Source organism: Pinus tabuliformis, chromosome 4_2 (assembly GCF_031772625.1).
Source record: "Pinus tabuliformis cultivar Carrire ecotype Pingquan chromosome 4_2, CPIR1, whole genome shotgun sequence".
NCBI lineage: Eukaryota > Viridiplantae > Streptophyta > Pinopsida > Pinales > Pinaceae > Pinus > Pinus tabuliformis.
In genome coordinates, this window is record NC_142304.1 from 691,585,428 (window position 1) to 691,613,313 (window position 27,886).

The window sequence follows — 27,886 nt, forward strand, 5'->3', positions numbered from 1 at the left end:
GCTATAGTTAAACACTGTGAGAAAAACGGGGATGAGTAGGAGCCACATCATACTTTGCACATTGCTTCTGTTAGAGCAGTGGGTGGTTGTCTACTTGATGGAGATAAACCACTAGCCAACATTGTAAATGTGACAATGAGTATTGAATATTGTATCTAAAAAAAGGTGTTGATGTTGTTAATGCTAGATTTGGTGATAGGGGTCAATTTTGGTAGTTTTGTTGTTGATTAAGTTTTGGACTAGTAGACACCTTTTCTAAAGAATTTTAGAAGAGAATTTTCATGAAATCTATGGAATTTTTGAATACTTGAAAAGTTTACTTAGAAATAGTATTTTTGGGTTCACATTTACCAAAAGCAAAGTGCTGGATCTGCAAAAGGGTCTATCTATGAGTTACAACTTTAGAGCAAGAGAGATTACCTTGCTAATTAGAATCGCTTTGGAGTATTTAAAACCTTTGCGAACTTTTAATTTATCCCATATTGTGTTGAGCTAAATTGCAAAGTTCAATGGTCAGAATTATAAATCATGGAAACAAAAGATGCTTGTGATAATCGAATATAGATGTTTAGACAAACTTGTATTGGGAAAATAATTTCGGATTTAAATCAATGTAGATGCAGCAAGAAGAATATGATGAAAAGAATTAAGACACTGTGATGGTGACCAAGCTCTTGGTAACGAATGAAATGCTTCGCAAAGTTTAAGATGGTAATGATGCATTTGTTATGTGGGGCAGCTTATGGAAGATGAATGAAACCTTAGTTAAAGGTAGATTTTTTTCCCTGAAAATATATCATTCTCAATAATGGAGGAATTTGACTTCTTGCAAGATCATTTATTAAATTCATGGATATTAAAGAGCAATTAAAATAAATTGAAAGGACAATGGAAGAAAAAGATATGGTGGCTATAACTTTGAAAAGTTTACCTTCTTCCTCTGCGGATTTTATTGAAATGTTGAACATTACTAGCACTATTAAAGATATATCATTTAAGTAGCTGAGCATTAAGCTCATGTAGTAAGATGGATGGAAAAGGTAGTTTGGGAATAACTATGATATTGAGCCTTATGAGGTAGCACTTGCGGTGAAGTTTAAGAGCAAGGGTTGCAAATAGAGGTAAGAGAATGGTGGGGATAACTCTTTTGGGCAAGGTAAAAGTAGAAAAGCAATTATTTTAAGGTATATAACTAGAGTTTATAGGGAGTGGTTTTGGGATGAAAGACACAACTGAGAACATTCTTCTAATGATCAATCCAAAAAGAAACATGCTGATGTAAAAATCACAGGGAGGAGGAGTTCTATATGTTCGTTTATTAAATTCATGGATATTAAAGAGCAATTAAAATCAATTGAAAGGACAATGGAAGAAAAAGATATGGTGGCTATAACTTTGAAAAGTTTACCTTCTTCCTTTGCGAATTTTATTGAAATGTTGAACATTACTAGCACTATTAAAAGATATATCATTTAAGTAGCTGAGCATTAAGCTCATGTAGTAAGATGGATGGAAAAGGTAGTTTGGGAATAACTACGAGATTTAGCCTTACGAGGTAGCACTTGTGGTGAAGTTTAAGAGCAAGGGTTGCAACTAGAGGTAAGAGAATGGTGGGGATAACTCTTTTGGGCAAGGTAAAAGTAGAAAAGCAATTATTTTAAGGTATATAACTAGAGTTTATAGGGAGTGGTTTTGGGATGAAAAACACAGCTAAGAACATTCTTCTAATGATCAATCCAAAAAGAAACATGCTGATGTAAAAATCATAGGGAGGAGGAGTTCTATATGTTCATAGCAAAACAAAGGATTTGAAGAATGGTAAGGTTGATTGGTATGCTGATTTAAGGGCATCTAGACTTTTTACTAACCGTATTGATTTATATGTTGATTTTGTAGAGGATACGTCTCAATCTGTTTTTGTTGTGTTGAATGGCGGTGCAAAAGAATACAAGAACAAACGAAAGGGAAATATCCTACTTCAACTAATGGTTAAAGATGTCTATTATGTTTATTGTTTGGGGAAAAATCTACTTTCAATAAGTAGTATAATGAAGCATACCCGACACTCAGGCATAAATTTGAGCAATAATAGGTGTTTTATTGTTGATAAGAATAACAAACGAATGGTTGCTATAGGTGTAGAAAAATGGGGTTTATTCTAGTTGCTAGCTGTTGAGAATGCAAGGTTAGTTCAACATAAAGATGGTGGTAATTTCACATAAATTCATCCATAATGCTTAGGCTAGAGAAGTGTCAAGTAAAGACAGAGCGCAAAAAATGAAGTCATAGATGATGTTGAAACTAAAACAAGTTAAATTCAAGAAAGAGAAGGAAAACATACACGTTATGCATTATGTGTTGTAATTCATAAGAAGAAAACCCTCGTGGAGGGTGAAAATGAAGTGGTAAAGAAGACAATCCTTAGGGAGGGTGAAGTGGATGGTGCATCCTTTTTGAAGTAGAAGCAAAATCTTGATATGTTGGATTGCCAAGATGTGGAGGAGGTGAGCTTGGTGAACAAGCCAAGTTCTATGTCAATGGTGGAAAGGTTGAATTGTTAACCAAATTTGGCTCTCATTTGATTGGTGAGTTAAGGGTTGGACAAAAGGATGATGATATAAATTGTACCTCATCAACCTTGTCAAACATAGTTCACTTATAATTGTTATTTTAAAGATCTTAATTGGTGGGCTACCGATCTAGATTGGATCATTATTTTGTTTGTCACCCATATCGATGCTTTTAGGAGCAATTTTAGCAGTGAGACCCATTTTGGAGAATTGGGTTTGGAAACCTTTTGGGGCCAATTTTTTTGGGGCAAAACTTTGTTGCTTAATCATCGCACTCCTAGCGCAATTTTACACTCAGAAACCTTTCCAACAGTGCAAGAATTGTGTCAATTAGTGTCCAGACTCAAAAGTTATCCCTCCCGAAAGTTGACCTATTGTGATTGACCACCATAAATCAAGAGGATTCCACGTCAGCCTTGATTACTTATGGAAAAGGGGTTAGCCACATGGACACTATAAAGGAGACTCTAAAAAGGTTGAGTTGTAAATCATATTGAGGACTGAATGGGTCAAATGTAACCCTTAGTTGGCTGTTGGTCTATGTTATAAGCGGGCCACTGGGAGGAAAAGGGTTTGATTCTATTTTAGTGCATTTGTTCCATAGTAAAGCAAAGTAGCTGAGAGTGGATGGAAAGAGGGCAGAACGAAGAGGTTTTGTGTTCTGTAGCAGCCCACGGGCAACAAGTCTCAGTCCTTTGTATTTGTACCAATTTCAGTTAAAGAAAGAGAGAGTAGAGCAACCTTACTCGCCAACAGGGTTTTCTCTCGAAAGGGTTTCCCAGGTAATATCTTGGTGTTATTGTGGTTTGCGAGTGATTGTTTTATCTGTTCTCTATTTTGTGCATTTTATATATTGCAGGCATAAACATAAAACAATAATTTAATAAAAATCCAAAAAATCTAAAGTAAATTAACCCTAGTAGTGTAGATTTCAATTTCAGTATATTTTTATTAGATCCGTTGCGATGAATTGTCCATTGGAATACCTACGTAGTTTATGGATCAGTGACAAGCATCTTGGTTGTCTGAAGCCTTTGTCTTTTTGCAAACTTGAACAAGCATGTAAAATGATTATTATGGGAGGCTGTCAGAGATAATAGCCATATTTAAACTTAGATGTATTAGGATGGACTTAGATGAATAATAAATGCTCACTAATAATATGATGTGATAATTGGACATTTAATGTAACCATTAATGTAGTGGTTGATAGTTAGGCATTTGAACATTAGGTATTGTACTCCTCTCTCCTACTCAGTGTTATCAAAACTGGATCAAAATCGGCAAAATGGGCCGCTTCAACTAGTTTAGGGCCATTTTGATTTGGTTCACTGTTCAAGGTTTTAGACCATTTATGGATGGTTCTGTACAATGTTCTATGATGTGGCCAGGGACCACCATTTTTCTTTCTAAAGCAATATCTTAAGTTATTTGCAAGCACAATAGCTAATCTTGGGTCCCTACTAATGCTATTTAAAGAGACCCCCCCTCCTTTTCACTTACTCTTCTATTGAATGATAATATTAAATTCTTAAAGTAAAAGTTGATTTTCATCTTTTTATTTAAATTTTTAACATTACCATTTATTGTTTTGGGATGTTTGAGAGTGGTTCCAACCTCATAGATCCCATTCAAAATTTAGCAGTCTTAATAGTTTAAAGGATTTCAGGTTTTGTGGGATTGCAATGTTTACATTGGATTCTATCATGTATGAGAGTATGGAACTGACATTTAATCAAGAGCACCAAGCTCCTTATCTACCTTGATGTTGGTGGTATTCATTATTGAATTCCTCAGTCATGACCCTAGTAAAAATCTACCCTTCACTCAAGCAAAATCACTAATTAGGCATGTTAATCTTTTTCTATGCTATTTTAATGCTTAGAGGGTGATATTGAAGATGGGGATCCCAATATAGGCAATGATTTTGATGATATGCAGTTACTTGTAGCATGATTTTTTTGGATTATAGAGGCCATTTAGAGCCTCTTTGTTGATGTATTTGTGGTGCTATTTTGGTTATATGCATCCTTGCTATATACATGACAAACTTTGCATATTTATGTATAATGGTTTGGATTCATACAAATGCGCATGAATATATATGTTTTCTTTTCAAATTTTGAATATTTATGTATTCTTTGGTTGATTGGCTTTTTGATCTAGTTTTTTGGTTCCAGTTCAGTTCAGGTTTTGGAGGTTGTTTGAACTTTGGTTCGATGATGGTTTGGTTTCATAACATCGCTCCTACTATGTAAGAAGGCTTTGCATCATCTGATTAATGAATGAATCCACTCTTTCTCGTTCTTATCTGTATTCCATTCCACATGTGTGTGTGTGAAAACAATAAGAAAATGTTGCAATACTTTGAAAATATTGCGATATATTGTCAAAATATTGCGAGTTGATAGAAAATGTTAGTTGGGGCATGTTAGGTTGCCTATAAACTCTGTTTTTGGGATTTTTTTGCTCATTATGAAAAGGAGAAGCATAACATTGAGAGAAAAAGGGTTAGTCACCATATTCCACTAAGTTGTGGAGGGGAAATCTAGTATTGTTATTTCCATTAGCTCATTTATTGAGGAGTGGAAGCAAGAAACTAATACTTTTGTATAGCTCATTTATTGAGGAGTGGGAGCAAGAAATTAATACTTTTGTATCGTTTTTAGATTTTATTAATATTTTATTGATGAGTGGAAGCAAGAAATTAATACTTTTGTATCGTTTTTAGATTTTATTAATATTTTATTGATGATTTCCTTGATATTTCCAATGCGAGGGGTGTATATGTTTGTTAGGTATCACATTTACAAGTTAATGTAAGGCAAGTCATGGTATGTGTTGCCCCTTATATTGCATGAGGACTACACAAGTGATTTTTATCACATACTACAAGAATTTGCAAGATGATAACTTCTTGAGGATGGTAATTCAATTGTGTTGCTTGAGTAGTTTGTAGCGGACGAGACTTATTTCTCCTTTGTGATGGAGGTTCTCTATTCATGGTTGCGTGTCTTTTGTTGAAAAATCCATGTGCTAGCGAATAGTTGATGTTAATGCTTGCTACATTATATTACTTATATTAGTATCATGGTATTACTCTTGCACATAAATATGATGGTTCTAGCCCCCCTAAGGGGTTGCACAATGATAATGTGGGATGTTATGGCTCTTATTGATGGAACACTATAGTAATTGTCTATAAATATGATCATAATGGTGGTGTGGCTTGTTTTCAGTGGTTGGAGGCTCACATCTAGCATATATGATGGGTACTGGATGGTTTTGCTTAGCATTTGCTCACATATTTGATTGACCCTTAGTGCACTTTGGAATAGGGAACTCATCAACCAAGGGTTTCCCTAAGTTTTGATGAATAATTATTTCTCCTCATATGTTGGTGTTTTCTAGTCCTTCATTGGTTTTATTTAGCATGGTTGAGATTGTGTCAACCCTATTTTGTGAGCCACCTAGCCTATGTGGGAGTTATTAACACTGATGGCTTTATTATGACATGGATCCTTGACTTAGATGGAGCACTCCTCTTATTGGCACACATTTGTAGGCATATTCATATTTACTTGTTTTTTATTCCTCGATGATGGGGCCATCCCTTCTTCCATGGAGTTAGTTGGTATATATCTATTCCTTGCACATGGATTGAGGGTTATTATTTGATATGTGCCCCTTCTCCTCCTTGTACTTAGCTATAAGAACATTTATGGAAGAAATGGTTGAACCTTGGAAATCACATCATGGAGTTTTTATTTGGCTTGTGTGAGAGAATTTGCCTATTTTTAGCATGTATGCATGGGTGGGGGCTTCTGATTCATCTTCGTCGTGGGTTGAGCCTTTATTGGATATCTTTGGCACAATAATTAATGCTCTTTGATGGTGCATTTTTGCTTTCAACACCCACATGTGCCACTTGAACCTGCTTATTACTTGCTGTTCTTACTATTTGTGGATGACACATGTGAAAGGATACTTTTGGTGCTAGCCCATTAGCAAATATCATTTGACAAAATTCCTCGATTGCTACCAAATCAACACTGTTAGATGCAGAGTGGTTGTGTTATTTCCAAAAAGTGGTTATAATAAATAATTTGATAACATTAGGGTAGTTATGGCAATTTTTAATTTTCCATTTAAAAATCCTCGTCGCATTTTGACCATATGTGCCATTGGAAGTTGGTTATTTTTGTTCATTTATGGAGCTTAGAGGAGTGAGCTACCTTGGAGGAGTTTGAGAGCACACATTGGAGCTGGTTGACATGGTCAACTACTTTGGTGAAGACACTTAACATAACTAACATTATTTTTTTATTATTGTCTTGTCCAATGGAGTTAGTTACATGAGAGAATTATTATGTTGTTTTCTTTAGATATGTTATCGTTTCTTGTCGGCGAAGAAAATTGATCCTAACAAATCATTAATAGTTCTAGTAAAGATGTTAAGAATGATATTATATTGTTATTCCTAGGAGAACTAATGGATCTAGGAAACCAATACTTCATTGTTGAGGAGATAAAGCTGAAACTTATATAAGGTTTGCTCTGTCCATTTTATTTATGGTGGATTTGGGGAAAAATCACTTAGAGTTTAGTTGAATATCTATTGGATGCTTTTGGAGGATTAATGAAATGCTTTATGGATGAGGATGTCTCGTAGATCCTAATGTTTTCTCTTATTGTTGGAATTATCTTGAGATATGTTTATGAAGCATTCAATTGGGTAACAATATTCCTTATTCACTTGTGTTATTGTTGGGATGTTGTTTATGGATGCATTGTTTCTCTATGCTTAGCTAAATGCGTATACATTTCATTATGGTTAATTGTGATCTTTATAACTATTGGAATTCATCTAATTTTGTGATCTCTCTAGTCACATTTTTGCAATTTGAGACAAGAAGGAAAATGCATTTGTAGCATGTACCTTTCAGCCTCAATTGCCATCTTTTCCTCGATATGATAGCCTCCCATGAACCTTGATTTGACCTTGTATACCCAATGGAAAGACCCTAGTCGTTGGTCCATTCATCCATCTTATTTTCTAAATCTTCATAACTTGTTTTGCTAGATCCATCACTTCATTTCACCTTAGATTTCATTGTATAAGCCCTAGTAATCCTAGTCTAGGGAAGCCTCACTTGAGTCGGAGGAGAGCAGACCTAAAGTGTGAAGAGAGCTTGTGAGGTGACATTGGCAATCGCTCTAGTTCGTCCCAGTTCTCACTTGAGTTTTAAGACTTTATCTCAAGAAGTGTGTGTTTGAGAAGTAACAATTGGCAAACACACTTCTTATATGGAAAGGTTTGTCCTTACCTTTTACGATGATTTTAGCAGGAGTCTGTGGATGTATTTCTTGGATGTTGAAACATAAGGATGAAATATTTACTATTTCAAGAATTCCATGTCCTAGTTAAAATGGAGAATGCAAATTCACTAGGAATCAATTCTAATAATGGAAAAGAGTATGACCATTTCATTTGAATAAGGTTGTGAAAAATCATGTTTTAAAGAGGGAATCTACTCAATCAATAGGGATGATTGGGAACTCAGACGAATAAGCATATTTCCACCCTCCCCCAAAGAATCGGGAATCCATGGGGGATCCACTAGAGAAATCATGCAATCCAAAGCTTAGTGAGCCTAGAACCGAGTTATCTACTAAGTGCAATTCTTTAGAAGTTGATCCTACTTTGTATAGAGGCTAGTTGGAAGTCTCCTTTATTTGATTATCTCTAGGTCTAATATTGCAGGGCATTGATGTAATGTCTAGATGCATATTTAAATCTGATGTTGAGCATTGGAAGGATGCCAAAAGCATTTTGTGATATATTAAACGAACTCGTGAACTTGGGAATGAATATACTTATGGTGGCGATGTTTATTGAACATGATACAATGTCTCTAATTGGTTGGGTGATATAGATGGCATGAAGTCCACTTCTTAATACTGTATTGTTCTAGTGCAATTTCATGGAGGAACAAAAAGTTATCTAATATCGATTTGTCATACACAAAGGACAAAGACAAGGGTGCAACAATTGTAAGATAGAAGTACCTTTGTTGAGAAAAGTCCTCGATGTGTTGAATCTTCCTCAAACTTAAGTGAAGAATCTTATATTCCATGCCTAAATAAAGCATGTAGAGATTCAACATCACCATGTCTAGGATTAGATTCAATAAAGCTTAATTTTGTTGAAGTACTACAAGATTGAAGACTAAGTGGCCGATATCTCTACCAAGTGTGCTTGACTAAAGCCAAGTTTATCAAATTTAGAAATATGTTGGGCCGTAACAAAGTTGTCATTACGATTAGGCTTTAGGTGTAATACCAACTTCCCATGTGATTTCGTAGTTAATGAATTGTTATGTTTTGGTGTAAGTCCTTCCCAAATAAAACATAAAGAGGGAACACTAGAATAATTTAATGTTTATTTGTGAGATTGTTTGTATTGTGGGCGAAAATGATTATATTGTGTGTTTATATTGTTACATTGGACCAAGGTTGACTCATAAAGATGGTTCTACGTGGTTGGTATAATAGTTGGTTTTTCAAACAGTCACTGATCTGATGATTTATTTATAGACATGAGTCTCTCCTCTTTCGTATTTTGTATTGACAAAGTGAATACTACCTGAATTTTTTTTGGGTGCCAATTGGAAATTACACAACTACTATGTATCTATTGTGCAATTCTCTTTGTGTTTGTTGCTTCTTCATAGTATGGTTGTGCAACTCTAATATGATCCTCCAACCAATTTGAGCTTAATATCTCGTTAGGATCTAATCTAATGGAGATCTGGTTGAATTGATTAGTATATTGTTGAATGATTTGTCTAGTTGGTTGCTTGATATGCAAGAATTGCTTAAAAATGCTTCTTTATACCTTAGGGGATATAACTCTTATTTATACTTCAGGGAATAATAAAATTTCTTTCCAACTACTACTTCGAATTTATGCCACAACTTGATGTAGGGTGATCTATAATACTAAGACAATGCACATGAGATTGCCACCATAGGAAAGCTTGACCTCCCGTATTAGCCTATGCAATCTTGAATCATGATCTCTATTGATTTGCTAGATTTGATTGTGTCTAATAGTTGGCTTCAGACTTTGACTCTAGACTCCATGCATCCAATTTTGCCCTCTCAAGTGTGTTGTAAAATGTGTGGATTATCATCTTTGCATGCATCGTAGGAGTATATTGTTTTATAGAAATTGCTAGGAGGGATTTGAGACTATTGTATTTGTAACCATTTCATCTTGTATAATTTTTGCCTTGAATTCCTATAGTTGTTGACATTAGTTTGGGGTTCCATGGATGACTTAAGGGTTCTTTATTCTAAAAAGGCATTGCCCAAGAACTTAACAACTTGATCCGTTTTCTCTATCCTATTTTAATTTATTTTATTTTGGTAATTTGCCCCCAAAAATAAAACAAAAAAGGAAAATATAGAGCAAAGTTATTTGGAGCATTGTTAAAGCATTTGGTGCCAAACTAGGTGGGAAACAAATCCATAGAAGATTGGGATGAGAGTTGAAACAAGGTTTTGATAACATTGAATGTGGGCACCAAAAAGAAAGGATGAAATTGTTGAAAATGTAGCAAGCAAGGTCTTATGGCTTGTGCCTTATCCAATAAAGACTTGGAATTGTCCTCATGAGTTAGACTTCAGTTAGGATGAGTTATTTCTAGTTTATAGGAATAATTATCAAGTTAGCATGTGTAGAGTTGGAGCTTTTGTTAAAGAGGAGTCTTCATCAGTTTGACTACAAAATGAGGTGGTTGTCACAAGTTCTGTTAGAACAAGTTAGTCTCTAGTGTTGATTGGAGAGAGAATGAGTTAGGAGGATGAGAAGAACTCTCAGTTAACATGTTAATCAAGAACCCGAGTTCTAAATTTGAACTGGGCCTCCTTGCATGTTCGAATTGGGCCTATAAAGAGGAGGACAAAGGCACAAAGAATTCGTAAGTTTTGTGCACAAAGGTTCGTATGACAAGACACCTCAGGAGTTTGTGAGAGGAGCCTTGATTATGGAGAGCACAATAATTGTTTCCTAAGAAATAGGAGGAACAAGTGCGCAAGGATTTAGGATTTGGTTGTGTGCAGAGAATAGGAGTTGGGGCCTAAAGAATAGGAGGCATAAATTGTGCTAAGAAATAGGGCACAAGTGCGCTAGAAAATAGGACCTGAAGTGCGCTAGGAAATAGGGAATTTGTGCAAGAGAATAGGGCTGCCAAGTGTGCAAGAAAGGAGGAGCAAAATTGAGCAAAGACGCAGGTTTTGTAGAGTAAGTCAAGGAGGCAATAAAGGATTGGTTGTGAGCTAGAGGGCTGAGATCAAGCAGTGATCAAGGTAGGCTGAGATCAACCATATAACGGGGATTTGCGAGAGAAGCATAACACTTTCTCAAGAGAGACAAATTGCTTTGTAATAGATTCAATTGCTCCAAGACAATCAATAAAATACAACATCAAGCAAACAAGTTTTCCCTGTGAGGTTTCTTGAGAAAAATAAGTGTGTCAATTTGTGTGATGTGTTTTTATCGTTGTGTTTTTATTCTGTTGCTTATGAATTGTTAAGAGCCTCTGTATCTTGGTGAAAGTAAACTAGTTTTCAGTTTTCAGTTATTCATCTAAGTAGTTTCAGAGTTTCATGAAATTCAATAGAAAGAGAGAGTGAAGATTACTATTATCTATGCATTACTCAATCTTACATATTTCTATACAAATATATGACAAATTGATTTACTATAAAGTGAGCTTATCATATATATATATATTTTTTAACTTACATTTCTCACATTAGGAGCACTAATCATAACTTAGTGTCGCAAAACTAACTACTAGAATTAGAGAAAGTGATATTTTTTGTGTTGTTAAATTTCCATGAAAACTCTGCATCTACTTAGATGAATAACTAAAGACTGAAACTAGTTAACTTTCACCAAGATACAAAGTTTCTTAACAATTCATATGCAGCAGAATAAAAACACAGATGAAAACACATCACACAAATTGACACACTTATTTTTCTCAAGAAACCCAACACGAAAAACCTACTTGCTTGATGTGGCTATTTTATTGATTGTTCTTGGAGTAATTGAATCTATTACAAAGCAATTTGTCTCTCTTGAGAAAGCATCATGTTTCTCACACAAGTCTCAGCGAATACAATTGATCTTGGCTTGCCTTGATCACAACTTGATCTCGGTTCGTAATTGATCATTTGCTGCCTTCTTGACTTGCTTTGCAAACCCTGTTGTCTTGCTTTAACTCTGCGCCTCCTTCTTTGTGCACTTGAGCCTCCTTAATCCTTGCGCACAAAATCTCCTATTTTGTAGCACACTGCTAGCCCTATTTCTTAGCTTAGATGGGCCTATCTACTTGCACACAAAATCTCCTATTTTGTAGCGCACTTGGCCCCTATTTCTGTGTACACTTCAACTCCTATTATTTAGGACCCCAACTCCACACATATATGCACAATTAGTGCCCCTAAATTCTAGCGCACTTGTGCTCCTATTCTTTAGGACACAATTTGCTCCCTTTATCATAATCTCGTGAGCTTGTTTTGCCTCACAACCTTGTGCACAAAACAATTGAATTTACTTGTGCCTTCGTCCTTCCTTTATACATTCAATCCATGCTAAATTAGGCTAGTTCAAATTTAGAACTCGAGTTGTGATAGCGAGTTAATTGAGAGTGTTACTCGCTCTCCTTGCAATCATCACTAGAGTTGTTAACTCGTGCTCTCTCCAATCAACATTGGAGATCTAACTCGCTCTTTCTTCAATCAATATTGAAGACTAACTCGCTCTAATTGAAATGCTAACTTCCAACCAATCTTGTAGTCAAATTGATGAAAACTTCCACTTAACTGGACTTCCAACACTATGCATAAACTCTTGATGATTATTTCCGTAAATTGGAAATAAACTCACCATCACTAAAGTCTAACTTATGAGGACACTTCGAGGTCTTCATTGGCTAAGTCACAAGCCAAAAACCTTGCTCGTTACATTTTCAATGCTTCCTCTTAGAGAGAAAGGTACTTCTAGAAAAACCTCGTCCACTTGGATCCATCTTCAACACTACTACATTGTCCGCTGCTACCATTGCTCCCTCTGAACTAGAAGACTTTCTTGCTTCTTGTTGCGGAATCTAATTTGAAGACTTGTTCTTTCCAACTATGCTCTGCGAGTCTATCACCTCAGTCATAAGTGCCATGTATCTTGTGTATCTCTATGGTTGCTTACTCTAGCTGAAGGTGGTAATGGGAGGTCCAACTCTCTTTTGATTTCCCCCCAAACAACTCCTCTGCCCACTTGCCTTGAACTCTCCTTGTACTGGGAGTCATTGACTGAGTGGCTGCCTCCACTTGCTCTGTGCTCTACTTCTCATCATCCTGCTGGTTGGCCCAACTGCCAACTAGCTGAGACTCAAACTGAGATACTGGTTGATGCTCCATCTTGAGTAGCTTCTCAAATACTCTAACCTGCTTTTGCTTTAAGGAATCCCTCCGAGCTTTGCTTTCCTCAACCATCACTTCTCTACTTAGCACACTTCCTGCCTTACTGCTCAAGGCTATGCTTGTCTCTACTTGGAACTTGTAGAGATTCTTCATCCTCACACGTATTTGCTTCTTACATCTAGAAGCTAAGTGCTTACCTCTGTTGAAGATGACATCATAACTCATGTCCTCAAGGCAAGCTACTGAACAAGGTTACTTGGGAGCGGGAGTGACATTTTCAGAAGCTCCCGGTTTGGGAGCGAATTTTTATATAATATATATTTTTAATATTTTGATGCATATATGTCAACAAAAGCATGTAGAATGATGAATTAGATATAAAAAACATAAAAACATAGATTGAACCATATAACATCAATCATCTAGAAGTTATAATCTTCATCAACCACATCCACAAGTTAGTAACATACAATATATTGAGTCTCATGATTCATCAATCTTAAAGTTTCAAGCTTTCAAAATTCATATATAACATTTATTATCATTGATCACCAAAGTTGTACTTGTAAGTTAAGTGTAACCATTTCAACAAAGAATATCTAACATGAAATGAAATGAAACAACTTTCAACTTTCACAAAGCATCATATTCATAATTCATTACAATGAGTTATAATTGCCAACTTCGGACTTCAAACTTAAATTGTCATATATTGCAGTCAACAATTATAAAAACTGCTAGAAACTAGAAAAGACAAGTAAATCTATTATCTATTGCTAATTCTTGGGCCTCTTGCCGCCACGAGAAATGTCTAATTTTTTGTCTTGTTGGAAAATCAGGATCTTTGTCATTAATATCACCCTCTAAGCATGAATATCCAAAGGTGTCTTTGTCATTACCTTTGGATCTGTATTGTGATCTTTGTCATTAATATCACCCTCTAAGCATTAACATAAGATACAAAAAAACATAGCATGTCAAGTCAAGATTTTGTTTGAGTGATGGGTACATTTTTAGGAGGGTCATGATAGAGGAGTTCGACAACCAATGTCATTAACATCAAGGTACTTAGAGGGATTGGTGCTCTTGATTAAATACGAGTTCCATACCCTAATACATGACAAAATCCAATGGAAACATTGCAATCCCACCAATCTTGAAAAACTGATATGTCTGCTAGATTTTGAATGGGATCTAAAATTATACTTTCTCCATATGAAATCCAATGAGGTCGGAACCACTCTCAAACATCTTGAGTCATTTCATGGTAATGTTAAAAATTTAAGTAAAGGGATGTCCTTTTACTTTAAGAATTTAACATTACCATGAATCGCATATCAATACTAGGGCCATAGGTTTGATCATTAGGCTGCCCCACTCAAAAATTATTTGTTTCTTTGAAAAAAATTTGCATTTGGAATGTTACTGCAATTTTTTTTCTTGCAAAAAAGACTAGGGAGCAAAAATTTCGCTCTCAGGTTCGCTCCCGAAATTCGCTTCCTGCGGGAGTGATTTTGGGAGCGTGTTTCGGGACCGGGTTTGGGGGGGGGCAACCGCTCCCCCATAACCCTGCTATTGAAACAAGATTCTACTTCAGGCCTGGAACATAGAGGACATCTCTGAGATGGAAAGGATTACTTGACTCCCATTGAAAACTAGCAGTACCAACTTCTCTAGTTGCATACATGCCATCATCTCCTAGCTCAATTTGAAACTGCATGTCCTTCTCCTTCAGGTGGTTGAAATACGTCTTGTTCCCAATCATGTGGAAGGATGCTCCTGAATCAATATACCATACATTGTCGTCTTCTGAGCTTGCTGTGCAGGCTATCAATGAGAATTCTTTCTCGAATTGGATAGAAAACACATCTACCTCCGCTCATGCAGCTACATGATCCTTACTTAGCTCGTTCTTCCTATTAGGACATTTGGTGGCATAGTGCCTAAACTCATGGCAATGGAAGCACTTGATCGTGCTTAGATCCTTCTTCTTCTTCTCGCGCCCTTCTAACCGAACTCGGCCTGTCCTTAGCCCTTCTTACTACTGGCTCTGCTACCTTTCCTTGCCAAGGCAAAGTTTTCCTTATCCTCTGTTGGAGCTTCTCTACCAACTCTCGTGCTTCTTCAAATCTCTTCTTTAATACAATCACTCCATATCCTTTCCCAACTGGGAATATTCTCTCGGCCACTTACTGCATCTTGGAAACTATACCAAGACTTATGGAGTTCCAAAAGCGCAAGACTCACAAGGTCTTTTTTTGCTATTGTCTCGCCCACACCACCTAGCTCATCCCGAAGCTGAGTGAACTTTCAAAGATATGTGATAATGTGCTCTCCTTTGCTCATTTGGATACTTCTTAACTTCTCCTTGAGAGCAAGCTTCTTGGCATCACTGGAACCCTGATACAGATCTAAGATGGCTTTAAACATCTCATATGCTGTCTTCTTCTCATGGAGATGAGGGATAATATGGTTTCTAATCCCCTCAAGAATGATCCTCCTCACCTTGGTGTCATTGTTGTCATGTTGGGCCAACTGTTGGGCATCTGTAGGTGGCACTATTTGTTGCTTCACAAACTCAAGCACACCATTATCTTCCAACACCACATATATCATCCGCTCCTTCCATGCATAGAAATTTGTGGCTCCTTCTAAACTGTGATATGACCTTAGCCCTAGGAATGACATATTGCTATCCAAGGAATTGCTCTGCTCTGCTCTTGAAACTCTATCACTAGCCTTCCCGACCGATCTGCACTCTAGCCTAACTGATCAACTTGGTGTTGGCCTTTACATTGATCTCTGCTCTGATACCATGCTAAATTTCCATGAAAACTATGCAACTACTTAGATGAATCACTAAAAACTGAAACTAGTTAACTTTCACCTAGATACAACATTTCTTAGCTATTCATATGTGGTGGAATAAAAACATAGAGATAAAAGCACATCACACAAATTGACACACTTAATTTTCTCAGGAAACCTAATAGGGAAAACCTGCTTGCTTGATTTGGCTATTTTATTGATTGTTCTTGGAGCAATTGAATCTATACAAAGCAATATGTCTCTTGAGAAAGCGTTTTGATTCTCACACAAATCTCAACTAATACAATTGATCTTGGCCTGCCTTGATCACAACTTGATCTCGGTTCCTAGCGCACAATTGATCCTCTGTTGCCTCCTTGACTTGCTCTACAAACCTTGCTTTCTTGCTTCAATTTTGCTCCTCCTTCCTTGCGCACTTGAGCCTCCTTAATTGTTGCTCTAATCTCCTATTCTTTTGCGCACTTTTGGTCCTATTTCTTAGCGCACTTGGGCCTATCTCCTTGCGCACAAAATCTCCTATTTTGTAGCGCACTTGGCCCCTATTTCTATGCACACTTCAACTCCGCTTATTTAGACCCCACTCCACACATCTGTGCACAATCAGTGCCCCTTAATTCTAGCGCACTTGTGCTCCTATTCTTTAGGACACAATTCACTCCCTCTTTCACAATCTCGGGAGCTTGCTTTGTCTCAAAACCTCATGCGCAAAACAATTGAATTTACTTGTGCCTTCGTCCTTCCTTTATAGATTCGATGCATGCTAAATTAGGCTAGTTCAAATCTAAAACTCGAATTGTGATACTGAGTTAACTAAGAGTGTTACTCGCTCTCCTTCCAATCATCATTGTAGTTGTTAACTCGTGCTCTCTCCAATCAACAATGCAGATCTAACTCGCTGTTCCTTCAATCAAGACTGAAGACTAACTCACTCTAATTGAACTACTAGCTGCCAGCCAATCCTGTAGTCAAACTGCTGAAGACTTCCACGTAATTGGACCTCCAACAGTATGCATGAACTCTTGATGATTATTCCCGTAAACTGGAAATAAAGTCACCATAATTGAATTCTAACTCATGAGGACAATTCAAGGTCTTCACTGGTTAAGGCTCAAGCCATAAGACCTTGCTCGCTACATTTTCAACACATAAAACCTAGAGTCTTAGCTTACATGGAACATTATTTTGTTGACTAAACTAGATAGTCTACTAACTACAATAGGGTGCTAGAAGCCCAAGGGGTTAGATCAATCGATCGTTGCAAATGTTGTTGAGGACTTGGCTAATCCCATATTGATAGGTACCTAGTTTGAATCCTATTGGGTGCAGTGCACTAGTCTAGTCTATGCTTCAGGTTTACTAGGGGTGCCATTCATGAATATGGGGAAGAATCCCTTCAGTTTCCTTATAAGTTTTTTCATTGGGAAAAAAGGAATAGGTTGCTAAAAAATTTATAATTCAGCCAAGAGTAAACTAAAAAGTAATTAGTGTAATTTAAAAATGTGGCAAGCTGTTGGACATTGGGTTCAACGCTCCTTGTGTGTTTCATGACATGGACTAACCCCCTTTCGTGGATGCTAACTCTGGCGATTTTAGCGGAGACTAACACTTGCGGGTTTTGGTCTAACGACAATCGTGATTCCTAACAAGTGGTATCAAAGGGACAGGTCTCAAGTTCGAAACTCACCTGACTCGCGCTGGGGGAGATTGTTGGACATTGGGTTCAATGCTCCTCGTGTGTTTCGCGACATGGACTAACCACTTCTCGTGGATCCTAACTCTGGCGATTGTAGCGGAGACTAATACCTATGGGTTTTGGTCTAACGACAATTGTGATTCTCAACACAAGCAATCTTATAAGCGTCCATTCAATGGGCATTAATAAAATTATATTCTTTTATCTTATCATGAGGTGTCAGGGTGTATTATCTAATTGAGAGCTCGTGTATAGATCTAAATTTGAGTGTACTTGAAAGAATATTGGGTAGTCATTATTTCAATGATACGATGTTTTAGTGCTTGATAAATGCATTAGATCCTTGAGATTGGGCACTCTAATTCCAAACGCTCTTTTCTTTGATTAAAACTCAAATGAAAATGCTTTCGAAGGGAATGGTTATTCCATGTTAAATTGAAGACACATTTTCTACATCAAATCTTGTTTTCTCATGATTTGGTTATAGGCAAATATAATAGTTAGAAACAATATTTGTTTTCATGTTTGTAGATGTTTTTCAAATATATAGAAAATACTTCCTTAGTAGTGATCGAGAGGAAGTATCTATAAATTAGTATCCATTTGCCATGACCATCAACTACTATAAATTTGTTATGTATTTGTTTCAATTTTTTGTCATAGGACTTAGGGAGAGATTTTGATTTGGTATTGCACAAGACTATAACTATAGGTTACATTATTTACCAGTACATAACTATGGGGTAGAATTTCATTGTCTTATGTGTTCTTGACAAGTATTTTTGTTGTTGTTAAATTTACCTTGTCGTGGTACGGAACTTGAAAGTCTAGTTGTTTAATTTTCTTGTTCTATTTCCCATTCTTCTTTTGAGTTGAATTTAAAGTCTAATGCTAGGAGTTCTATCTTGGGTTGCATGTCCCTTATGATAACATTTAGGGGTTGCTGTGGATCACTCCCCAGGGGCCCATTAGTTTAGGCCATTACACTTTAGAGGCATCATCGGACATGCTTTTAAAGTGAACATTCCCATTCCTAGTTTTGATGATGATAGTGATTAATCCCAATCTTTCATAGTCTCTCTTACTTCCTTTTGTGTTTGTACCTATGGTTGCCTGTAGTTGGTGTATATGGCTTTATCTCTTTTTCTTGCTGTTGGGAGATGACTCTTGCACTCCCCTTATTTCCATTTTGATATGTTATATGTTACTTTGACCTATGTTGGTCACTAGTTGACATCAATCTGTTATGATATAATTTCATTGTATTGGATTATTACAAGAGCTAGAAACCCTAGATAGGGTTACATCATAGGGAAAATGAGAGAGAGATTTACACAATAACACTTGTTGATATTATGAATAATTGGTGCATGATGCATCTATCACAGTGAGTTGCAACTCTCTTATAAGAGTTCCAGATGTCTTATTTGTCCGAAACCTTGAAAGCTAACAATAATCAAAACCCTAACTTTTATAGTCTCAAGTCACTACACTGAATTTATTATACTTTTAAGCCTTGTATTCAACTTCCTCTCTTAAGGTTTATGGTACCAAAAACTATATTTACTGAAATTGAACAGATATGATTGAAAAACAAATATTAGATGTAATTAGAACCAAATGTTCATGAGAGGCTTCTTCTCTAAAATTAGTTCTTGGACCAGGTAGAGCTCCATTATGTTGCCTTGTAGAGGTGTAGCTCCAAGTTGAATTCTAAACTTCCTGAATATCACCTCTCTGAACTCTCAGATTATGAATCTCCCAAATTATTGGACAACCATCCATGTTGAGCTACATCCACAATACTCTATCTGGCTGTCTCATGACCCTCAGAAGGGTATAACTCCCCAAGATCCACAAACTGCTGAACTATTTGGGCAACCATCCTTGCTAAGCTATATCTACTTTAGATCTTGTCTTGTCTTGGAAGTGTAAAAATCTTAAAATGTGTAAAATCCCATTTCTTTGGCAAGGTCATCACTATTGTTTATATTTGGTGGACCTTTAACAACAAATACATTCACTACGTGTGGCTTGGCCTTGAGCTTTCCCTTTAGAACGTCATTATCTCAAAATAAACATTTTGAAGCTATGTGACCCATTTTTTTGCAATAATAACATTACATCTCCCCCTTGTATTTAGCTTATCTGCAACAATTGTTTCGTGAGTGTCATATGCAACTTGGGTTGATGATCACCTTCGGTATCCCTTGCAATGATTACTTTTTTCAGCTAAGAGAGCAACGATCATATCTTCTAGAATTTGTGAAGACATTTGACTGAGTAAAGTAACTTTCTTGTATTTGGAAGGTAGACTATTTAACAAGATGGATTTGGCATCCTCGTTATCTATTGTAGCTTTGGATTCTACTCGGTGTCCGATGAGAGATTTGAAATTGTTTACATGCTTATAAATAGCGACTTTAGCAGAGATCTTGACTCTAAGTAGTTGTAGCTTTATAGAAAATTTTGCATTCACTGTTTTTACTCCAAGGGTCCAAACAGTAAATTTAGTTTATCCTAGATTTCCTTGGATGAATTTTCTAGATCTATATGATATAAATTTGAATCTGAGAGGGCAAGGCCAATAATGGCTTTGGCTCTATCATCTTTGCTTTGCCATTTCGTTAATTTGTTGGGATTTGTATGTGATTGCTCAACCCCTTTTACTATTCCCCACAGGTTTTTGTTCACCATCTGCATTTGAATTTTTACTTTCCAGGTGTGGAAATTGAAACCATAATATTTTGCTAAAGGGTTTTCTGTTGAAAGAAACAAAATCTGTGTAATCTCTTTTGGAAACTAATAGAGAAAATTTTGAACTATGGATTGTACTTTTGCAAATTAGAATTCATGGTTGCTATTTTGCTGGGCTGATTTAAATACTTTTGTACAACAAGTTGACTGATTACTGTAAATTTGGCAGTTGCACTACTTTTGTATGTTGGCTAGCTTCAAGATAATAGTTGTGGCTCCCCTTTGATATATAGCATATTCTCCTCTGTGGTTAGCCAACTTTTGAATGGTGGGCTTCGGGTTGCATATTAACATTCATGGCTGTGTAAGGCAGATTGATGGGTGGTCTTGCCTTACACTTTCTTGGTGGCTCCAACAACTTGTGGTAGTGGCAGCTCCTTTCATGGGTTATGGATTGACGAACCTAATTTTGATAGCTTAGATGGTTCTAATTTGATATGGTGGCTGCCATAAATCTATCACAATGACTCTATGGTGGCTCTCTATTTCTCAAATGAACACTTTTCGTCTTTCACGTAGCAATTAAAACGTTTGGTAGCTGCTTTCAACTAATATGGCAACTCCTTTGGAAACTTGAGATGATGACTCCTTGAGATGGCTGACATATATGGTGACTGCTACTCATTGATACATGGCTTCCTCTGCATCATAGCTTTTCAAGAAAAAAAATCAAATCTCTAACTTGGCTCTAATACCATTTTACAAGAACTAGAAACCCCAGTTAGGGTTACATTAGAGGGCACGTGAGAGAGATTTACATAATAACATGAATTAATATTAAGAATAATTGATGCATTTATTGCAATGGGATTTACCTCTCTTTTAAGAGTTTGAGAGGTTTTATATGTCCAAAAACCTAGAAGCTAATAATAATTGAAACCCTAACATTTATAGCCTAAGTCACCCAAGGTGGCATTACACATGTAAGCCTTATATTCTAACATAGATGCCACTTAACATTGTTGATATTTTCATGCCTCATTTGTTTACTTTTTCCTTTGCTATTAAAAATTGGATTGTGATCTCCAATATGTTTTCATTTTTACCATTCAAATATTGTACTAACTAAAAGTAACTAATGTTATTAGTACACTAGGGATCACATACCATTTAAATTGGGAACCTACAAGTTTATAATAAGAATAAATATAGAGCTCGAGTTTAGACATTTTTTGCCTTTAAGGGTTATAAGGATTATTCTCCTCTATAGGTTATCGACAAAATATATATTTCTTAGCATAATCTAGATATGAAAGCTTGATTCTCATAATCTAGAGATTAGGTACGCTAAATCCCATCATACTCTAGGATTATACTTTCTAGCAAACCCTTGCTTAGATCAAGGCATATATTGATAGACTCTAAACAAATGTCGAGGTATATATTGATAGACTCTAAACAAATGTCGACATAGAGTCATCAAAAGCCTTCATGTAGCCTACCTTTGTCATAGATAAGATATTATAGATGATTTTGTTAATGTCTTCCCTAAGAGGTGATCAACATCTCTTAATGCTATCTCTCATATCATTTGAGTTCAAAGGGAAGAAACTCTTGATAGATGATTGGTTGGAGGATCTAACAGAGCATGAAAAACTAGTTTGAGATATGCCCTGCCATTGGGGTGCTGCAACTCACAATCGAGATTTGGGAGAGGTATCCTAACCATTGAACGTTTTCTTGGAGGGCACATTTGTGGAGACACTTCTTGCTATTTATGGAGGTGTATATTTTATTATTTAATGGAGTTTTCCCATGGTCAAGACTCTACTTTGCCCTTATCTCCTTGGATTTGTCATGTTGGAGATGAGCCATTTGCTATGGTTGGACATCTTGCACTTCGTTCATGGAGTTGGTTGCCTTGGGATTCACACAAGTGGATTGGTTACATACATATTGTGGATCACTTTCTATTTTTGAAGGTTGGTTATGGAACATTCTCTTAAGAGGAATATTTTATGTTTGATATCATATGCAGTTTGGAGGGCACACTTTGTGAGCCTTCCTAGGTAGATCCTTGAGCACATCCTCCAAGGTAAAACATTGTTCAATTATATTTTGCATGCATCCATTCTTGGAGGGTGAAATCTTGTGCACCTTTTTGCATGTTGAATTAGTTATCTTGTCTAATTTTAGTTATACGCTCTCTCTTGTAGACTTTTGGTTGTGTCGAGAGGTGCTCTCCAACCCAGTATAGGAATGATGTTGTAATGTAATGTCTAACATTTTGACTAAGTCAAATTACATAAAAATAAAAATAAAAGTAAAATAATTTTTAAAAAATAAAATTAAATAAGAAGTTTAATGTAATGTAATGTAAACATTTTAGCTAGGTCAAAATAAAATAAAAAAATCAAAATTAAAATAACAAAATAAAAATAACCCTATAAAATAAAATAATAATAAAAATACAAGTGGCCCATGGTATTCACCCATGGTATTAATGTGGAATATAGCCTATTTAAAGGGGGAAACTAAACTAGCCTAGATCCATCTTAACTCCAGGTGTACGAAAGGTCAAGAGGGATCAAATCTTTTGATATGCAAACCTCTTTAGACTAAAAAGAGATTTGATCTCTCTCAATGCTTGGTAGATCCAGAGTTAAGATGGATCTAGGCTGGTGTTATCTCTTTCTTATTTTAGATGATGGCGAGTTCTCCTTCAGAGGCTTGTGTCGACATATTATGACATGGTCAATCATGGATTGAGGAGGGATCTAACTATAGTTTTATATTACTTCTTTGACTTGTCATTTAGTTAGTAAGCAAAAAATAATTCTTTATTACTTGAAAGAAGAGACTAACTCTATAAAGAGGAGCTTTCTCTCCATTGTAATTGTTTAGACTTTGGGTTTTGAGGAACTCTCCCTCTGGACATTATTTGTACATCATATGCTTGGAGCTTGGAGGATTAGAGGTATAATATAAATTTTTAATGTGAGCCTTTTCATTGTGCACATATTTTTCACATGTTGATTTTTGCATTAGGAAACCTTTGTAGCATGTTACAAATGCCTTGTAATGAACCATGCTTCATTTGATAGCGTAATTTGAGGATGTTATCCTTCTTATTGCTATTGATGTTATGTTATGGGATACCCTACCATTTAATAAACCCAATTTTTTATTTTTGTATTAGGAAACCCTTGTAGCATGTTACAAATTCCTTTTAATGAACTATGCTTCATTTGATAGCATAATTTGATGATGTTATCCTTCTTATTGCGATTGAATGGGATATCCTACAATTTAATAAACCCATTTTTTGCTAGATTAACTTAACCTTACTTTCATGACAATGCTTAAGTATGATACCTTTCACCTTTGAAGGAAATTTTCTTCTATAAAATTCAGCAAGCTAAGGATGATTTGTGGCATGCATGGCAACCTATTGCATTGCATTTTCATGCACTTTCCCTCTTTGATCTATGATTCCTTGACATCATTTGCCCGAGATGTGATTAGGCACTTGGTCTTGGGGTTTCTACTTTCATTTTTTTTTCTCACACCATTTATTCTTCCACTATACTACTTCCACCGATTTTGCTTGGGCTAACTCTTCATAAATCACCTTGTACCTTCACTCTATAGCCTTAGAAATCCTATCTTTAGGGAAGCCCCCCTTTTGTTGGAGAAGAGCCAACCCAAAATGAGAGGAAGAGATACTGTGGTGACAATAGGTAGCCTTGTGTTGCACAAGAGTAGCCCCTTGATTCTTGGGACTTTACTTCATACAAAGGTGCTAGATTTTGTTGTAATAGATACTTGTAAGACTTGTAGAGAATATAGAAAAAATATTCTCTAATGTTATAGATGAGCATCGAAAGATTAAGTGCTTCTCCATCTCGATCTTGTGAAGTGGGTAGAGCTAATAAATCTTGCCCCCTTGAGTGATATGGTGTTTGGTTTCAATATGAAGACAATGAGAACCAACTCGAAGCTGCCCAAAGGGAATCCAAAGAGCATGCATCTGGTGCCGAAGTGTGTAGCAGGGCAAACAATAACGTCATCTATCAGCTCTAGGAGATACTCTTTGCATAGAGGGTCATCTTGGGCTTAGTTAGCCTGGTGGATCAACCCATGTGACTTGAATACATTGTTTGATGATGTCCTCTTTGATGATCCTATTTACCTATTTAGGAGTCAACCAAGGGTGTCAAGAGTATCTGAAGTGGGGGAGGCAGTTTATTGAGGTATCGACCAACTGAAGTAGATGGATAACATCCCCAAACCAACAATGAACTTGATCAAAAGCATTGGTAGTAGCTATATGGTCTTCTAAGAACAATGTGACGTAAGGGTAACGATCCCTGCTTGCTTTAGAATCTATAAAGTGTCAAACTCAGGTTAAAAGGGAAATGAGTTTGAAGATGGTTCCAATCCTAAAGGTTGTGATTACCTAGGGTATTGAATTTTGATTACCTTTTTGGAACAAGGACATCAAGACAATCACCCACGGTCAAAAGATTTTGCTTCTCATTTGTTTTTCTCCTTTACTTTTCAGATTGATAGCCTATTGCCATTGAACATTTCTTTTGCAATCAGTTCATTGATAAAGTTTTGCATATGATGAAAATCCAAAGTGAATCTGGTGTTTCTAATGGTGGATTTGCACTGACATGATGAAGTTGTAAAAGCTTTTGGAACAATAGATCCACTATTTGTTTTCTCTTTCCTAAACAGGCAGGCAGAAATAAACGTTCTGAGAGTTTATTTGAGTTTACTGGTTCAATATATGATTAAGGTTTTAATACATGCATTTGGTAAAACCAATATTTTGATTAATCCATCCTTGTTAACCCTCTTTATGACGTTTCACAAATAGTTAGGAGGTGCTTCCAGCCTGATTAGTTACGAGCTTATGTCAATGCAATATTTCTGTTGATTGGATGTGCTTTCAGGTGCTTTTATATGGTGGACAAGTTATATCATGGAAAAATGAACGTGAAGAAGAACTGCTGTTTGTGAGCAACAAGGTATGAAAGCAACATTGGTTGTATTATCCTTGCAGATACATCCGCTTGCTATTGTTATCTTCATTCTATTGAAATGCTCAGTTAGATAGATTACACAGGTTCACAGATGCTGGTCAGATGTACCATGCACGAATACTGTTAAAATCATGCTATGAGAGATCTCGGGCTTAACATATTTTGGGGCTTTGTTTTACTTTTTATTGATTTAAGACTTGGGAGTTGTGTTGTGTCCTCTATTTAGTAATTTCAAATTTCTGAAATGATTGCAACAGCGTTTTGTCATAATAGCCATGTTATGCATGTTATTTGTGGAAGATTTTTCTTCTTGCAACCTTCTGGTTTCAGTCAGATATTTCTTGTAAGCATTTCCCCTGTGTCTCTGTTCTGTGTGCTATTTTTCCATGCAGGTACTTGATGAGCACTTCTCTCCAATGCTTAACATAAAACTCTCTCTCTCTCTCTCTCTCTCTCTCTCTCTCTCTATATATATATATATATATATATATTGAAATTTGCAAGGATCATTCTGTTCACTTATTGAAATGAGTTCTCTTGAAAGAGTGTCCTCGAATGGTGGTACAGTATTCAGTATTTATTCAATCAGTGGTTTTGAATATCAGCTATGATCATAGATGTGATAAAATCCTTTTTCTATTGTACTTTGATAAAGTTCGAACAGAAATTTATGTTCTAATCGACTTATGGTTTGTTATTTCACTTAATGTACATACAGTATTACATACACGTTATGTGTCATGATGCATATGCTTTTGAGATTACATCTAAAATATGCATTAAATTTACATAATTGCATGTTCAATTTCTTTTGCTTGAAAACTTCAGACAACATTTCATTCTGATTGAATTTTTCTGGATCCATCACATTTCATTCTATATGGTATAAGTACTTAGTAAAGTGTTCGGCTTTGTACATACGATTTTTCATGCATGTGAACTAAGGTCAAATTTGTTTTGAAGGCCCTTTTTAAGCCACCAAAAGCAATCAGAGGAGGGATACCCATTTGCTTTCCTCAGGTGAGCTTGACCAACATTTTGTTGACAAGATTCTCTGGAAGGAAATAAGCTGGTTTGTGGACAATATTAACAAGAAATACACTCTGCAGTTTGGTAGTTTTGGATCGTTGGAAGAGCATGGCTTTGCAAGGAACAGGTTGTGGGCAATTGATAGCTGCCCTTCACCATTGCCGGCTGCAAATAATGTGTCAACTGTTGACCTTATTTTGACTCCGACAGAGGAAGATTTGAAGATGTGGTCTCGCAGGTATGTTTTAATGTTTGATTCATTTTTTCGATGGTTTAGATGCGTGGATTTGTGTTTTCTTTCATTATTATTGCAGTTCAGATTCATGGATTTGTGTTGGAGTTCAACAGGCTCCTAAGATGTTTTTTTGATAAGAATTTAGTTGCTATTCAGAGTTATGGTTCAATGGGCATGCCGCATGCCATCTAAATTATCATGTGGTGTGAATTATTTTAGTAATATTTGATCACTTTCTATGCAGTTTTGAACTCCGGCTACGGGTGTCTCTGGGTCCTGGGAAGCTGACATTGATTCCTCGTGTGAGGAATGTTGATACTAAGCCTTTCTCTTTCACGTTTGCCCTGCATACTTACTTATCAGTGTCAGACATAAGGTATAGTTAATGACTGTTGCTAGCTGGTTACTACTATAGAAAATTGATTTTTAGAATTTTATTGAAATTAGTAGATTGGAAGAATAGTAATGAAGCAACCCTTGTCTTGCTGACAGCAATATCTTATTAATTGTCAACCATGTCCCTCTACACATGATTGTCTAATTTGTGTAACCAAAAAAATGAATTAGAAACATATTGATAGTCAGTACACTGTTTCTAGATCTTTGCATTTTGGAATAGATATTTAGATCTGCAGAAAATACATTTGTCTCTGGTTTGCTGACCTATTGATCTTAATTTTAGATTTAGGAGATATGCTTTATGCAGTTCTTTTTTATTGACTATACATGCATGCCCCAGTCATGTTGACTACTTGTGATCATGTGTAATGCTTCTGTTTCCTTCTACAATTGCTGGAACATGGCACTGCTGAAAATGGCTCAGGTAGAATGACATGTGTATGCCATAGTACTCTTCTTTTAGAACTGCTGAAAGTCATATTGTTATTGTTTACCATGCAGTGAAGTGCGAGTGGAGGGTTTGGAAACTCTTGACTATTTTGACAATTTACATCAGAAGGAACGATTTACAGAGCAAGCTGATGCTATTACTTTTGATGACGAGGTAGTTGCCTTCACAAGGCTGCCCTTGCTTTCTTTTGTTGAATTGGTTTTGATTACAATTCCAGTGGCTGGGTGATTTCTTTATGTAAATGTGTACATATTTTTGGGTATGGAAACTTATGTTTGAGTTGCATCGCCTACACAGGTGGATAGGGTGTATCTGAGTACTCCAACTAAGATTGCAGTCATTGATCACGAAAAGAAAAGGACGTTTGAATTGAGGAAAGAGGGTCTTCCTGATGCAGGTGGGCATTGCCTTACATGCTGATGCGTTGTTTATAATGCTTAC

General features: G+C 36.2%; 1 protein-coding gene across 2 annotated transcripts in view; it reads left to right on the top strand.

The window, feature by feature from the left end:
• Window positions 1–27,886, top strand: part of LOC149171365 (putative glucose-6-phosphate 1-epimerase) — a 47,616-nt gene that overhangs the window by 18,412 nt on the left and 1,318 nt on the right. For both annotated transcript variants that reach the window (XR_016259017.1, XM_089424049.1), the window contains exons 3-8: window positions 25,242–25,316; window positions 26,295–26,351; window positions 26,441–26,598; window positions 26,840–26,971; window positions 27,496–27,598; window positions 27,743–27,842. Coding sequence is in view for 1 of the 2 variants with exons in the window: in XM_089424049.1 (XP_089280175.1) it covers window positions 25,242–25,316; window positions 26,295–26,351; window positions 26,441–26,598; window positions 26,840–26,971; window positions 27,496–27,598; window positions 27,743–27,842 (625 nt within the window). In the remaining variant the exon portion in view is untranslated. The remainder of the gene's footprint in view (window positions 1–25,241; window positions 25,317–26,294; window positions 26,352–26,440; window positions 26,599–26,839; window positions 26,972–27,495; window positions 27,599–27,742; window positions 27,843–27,886) is intronic.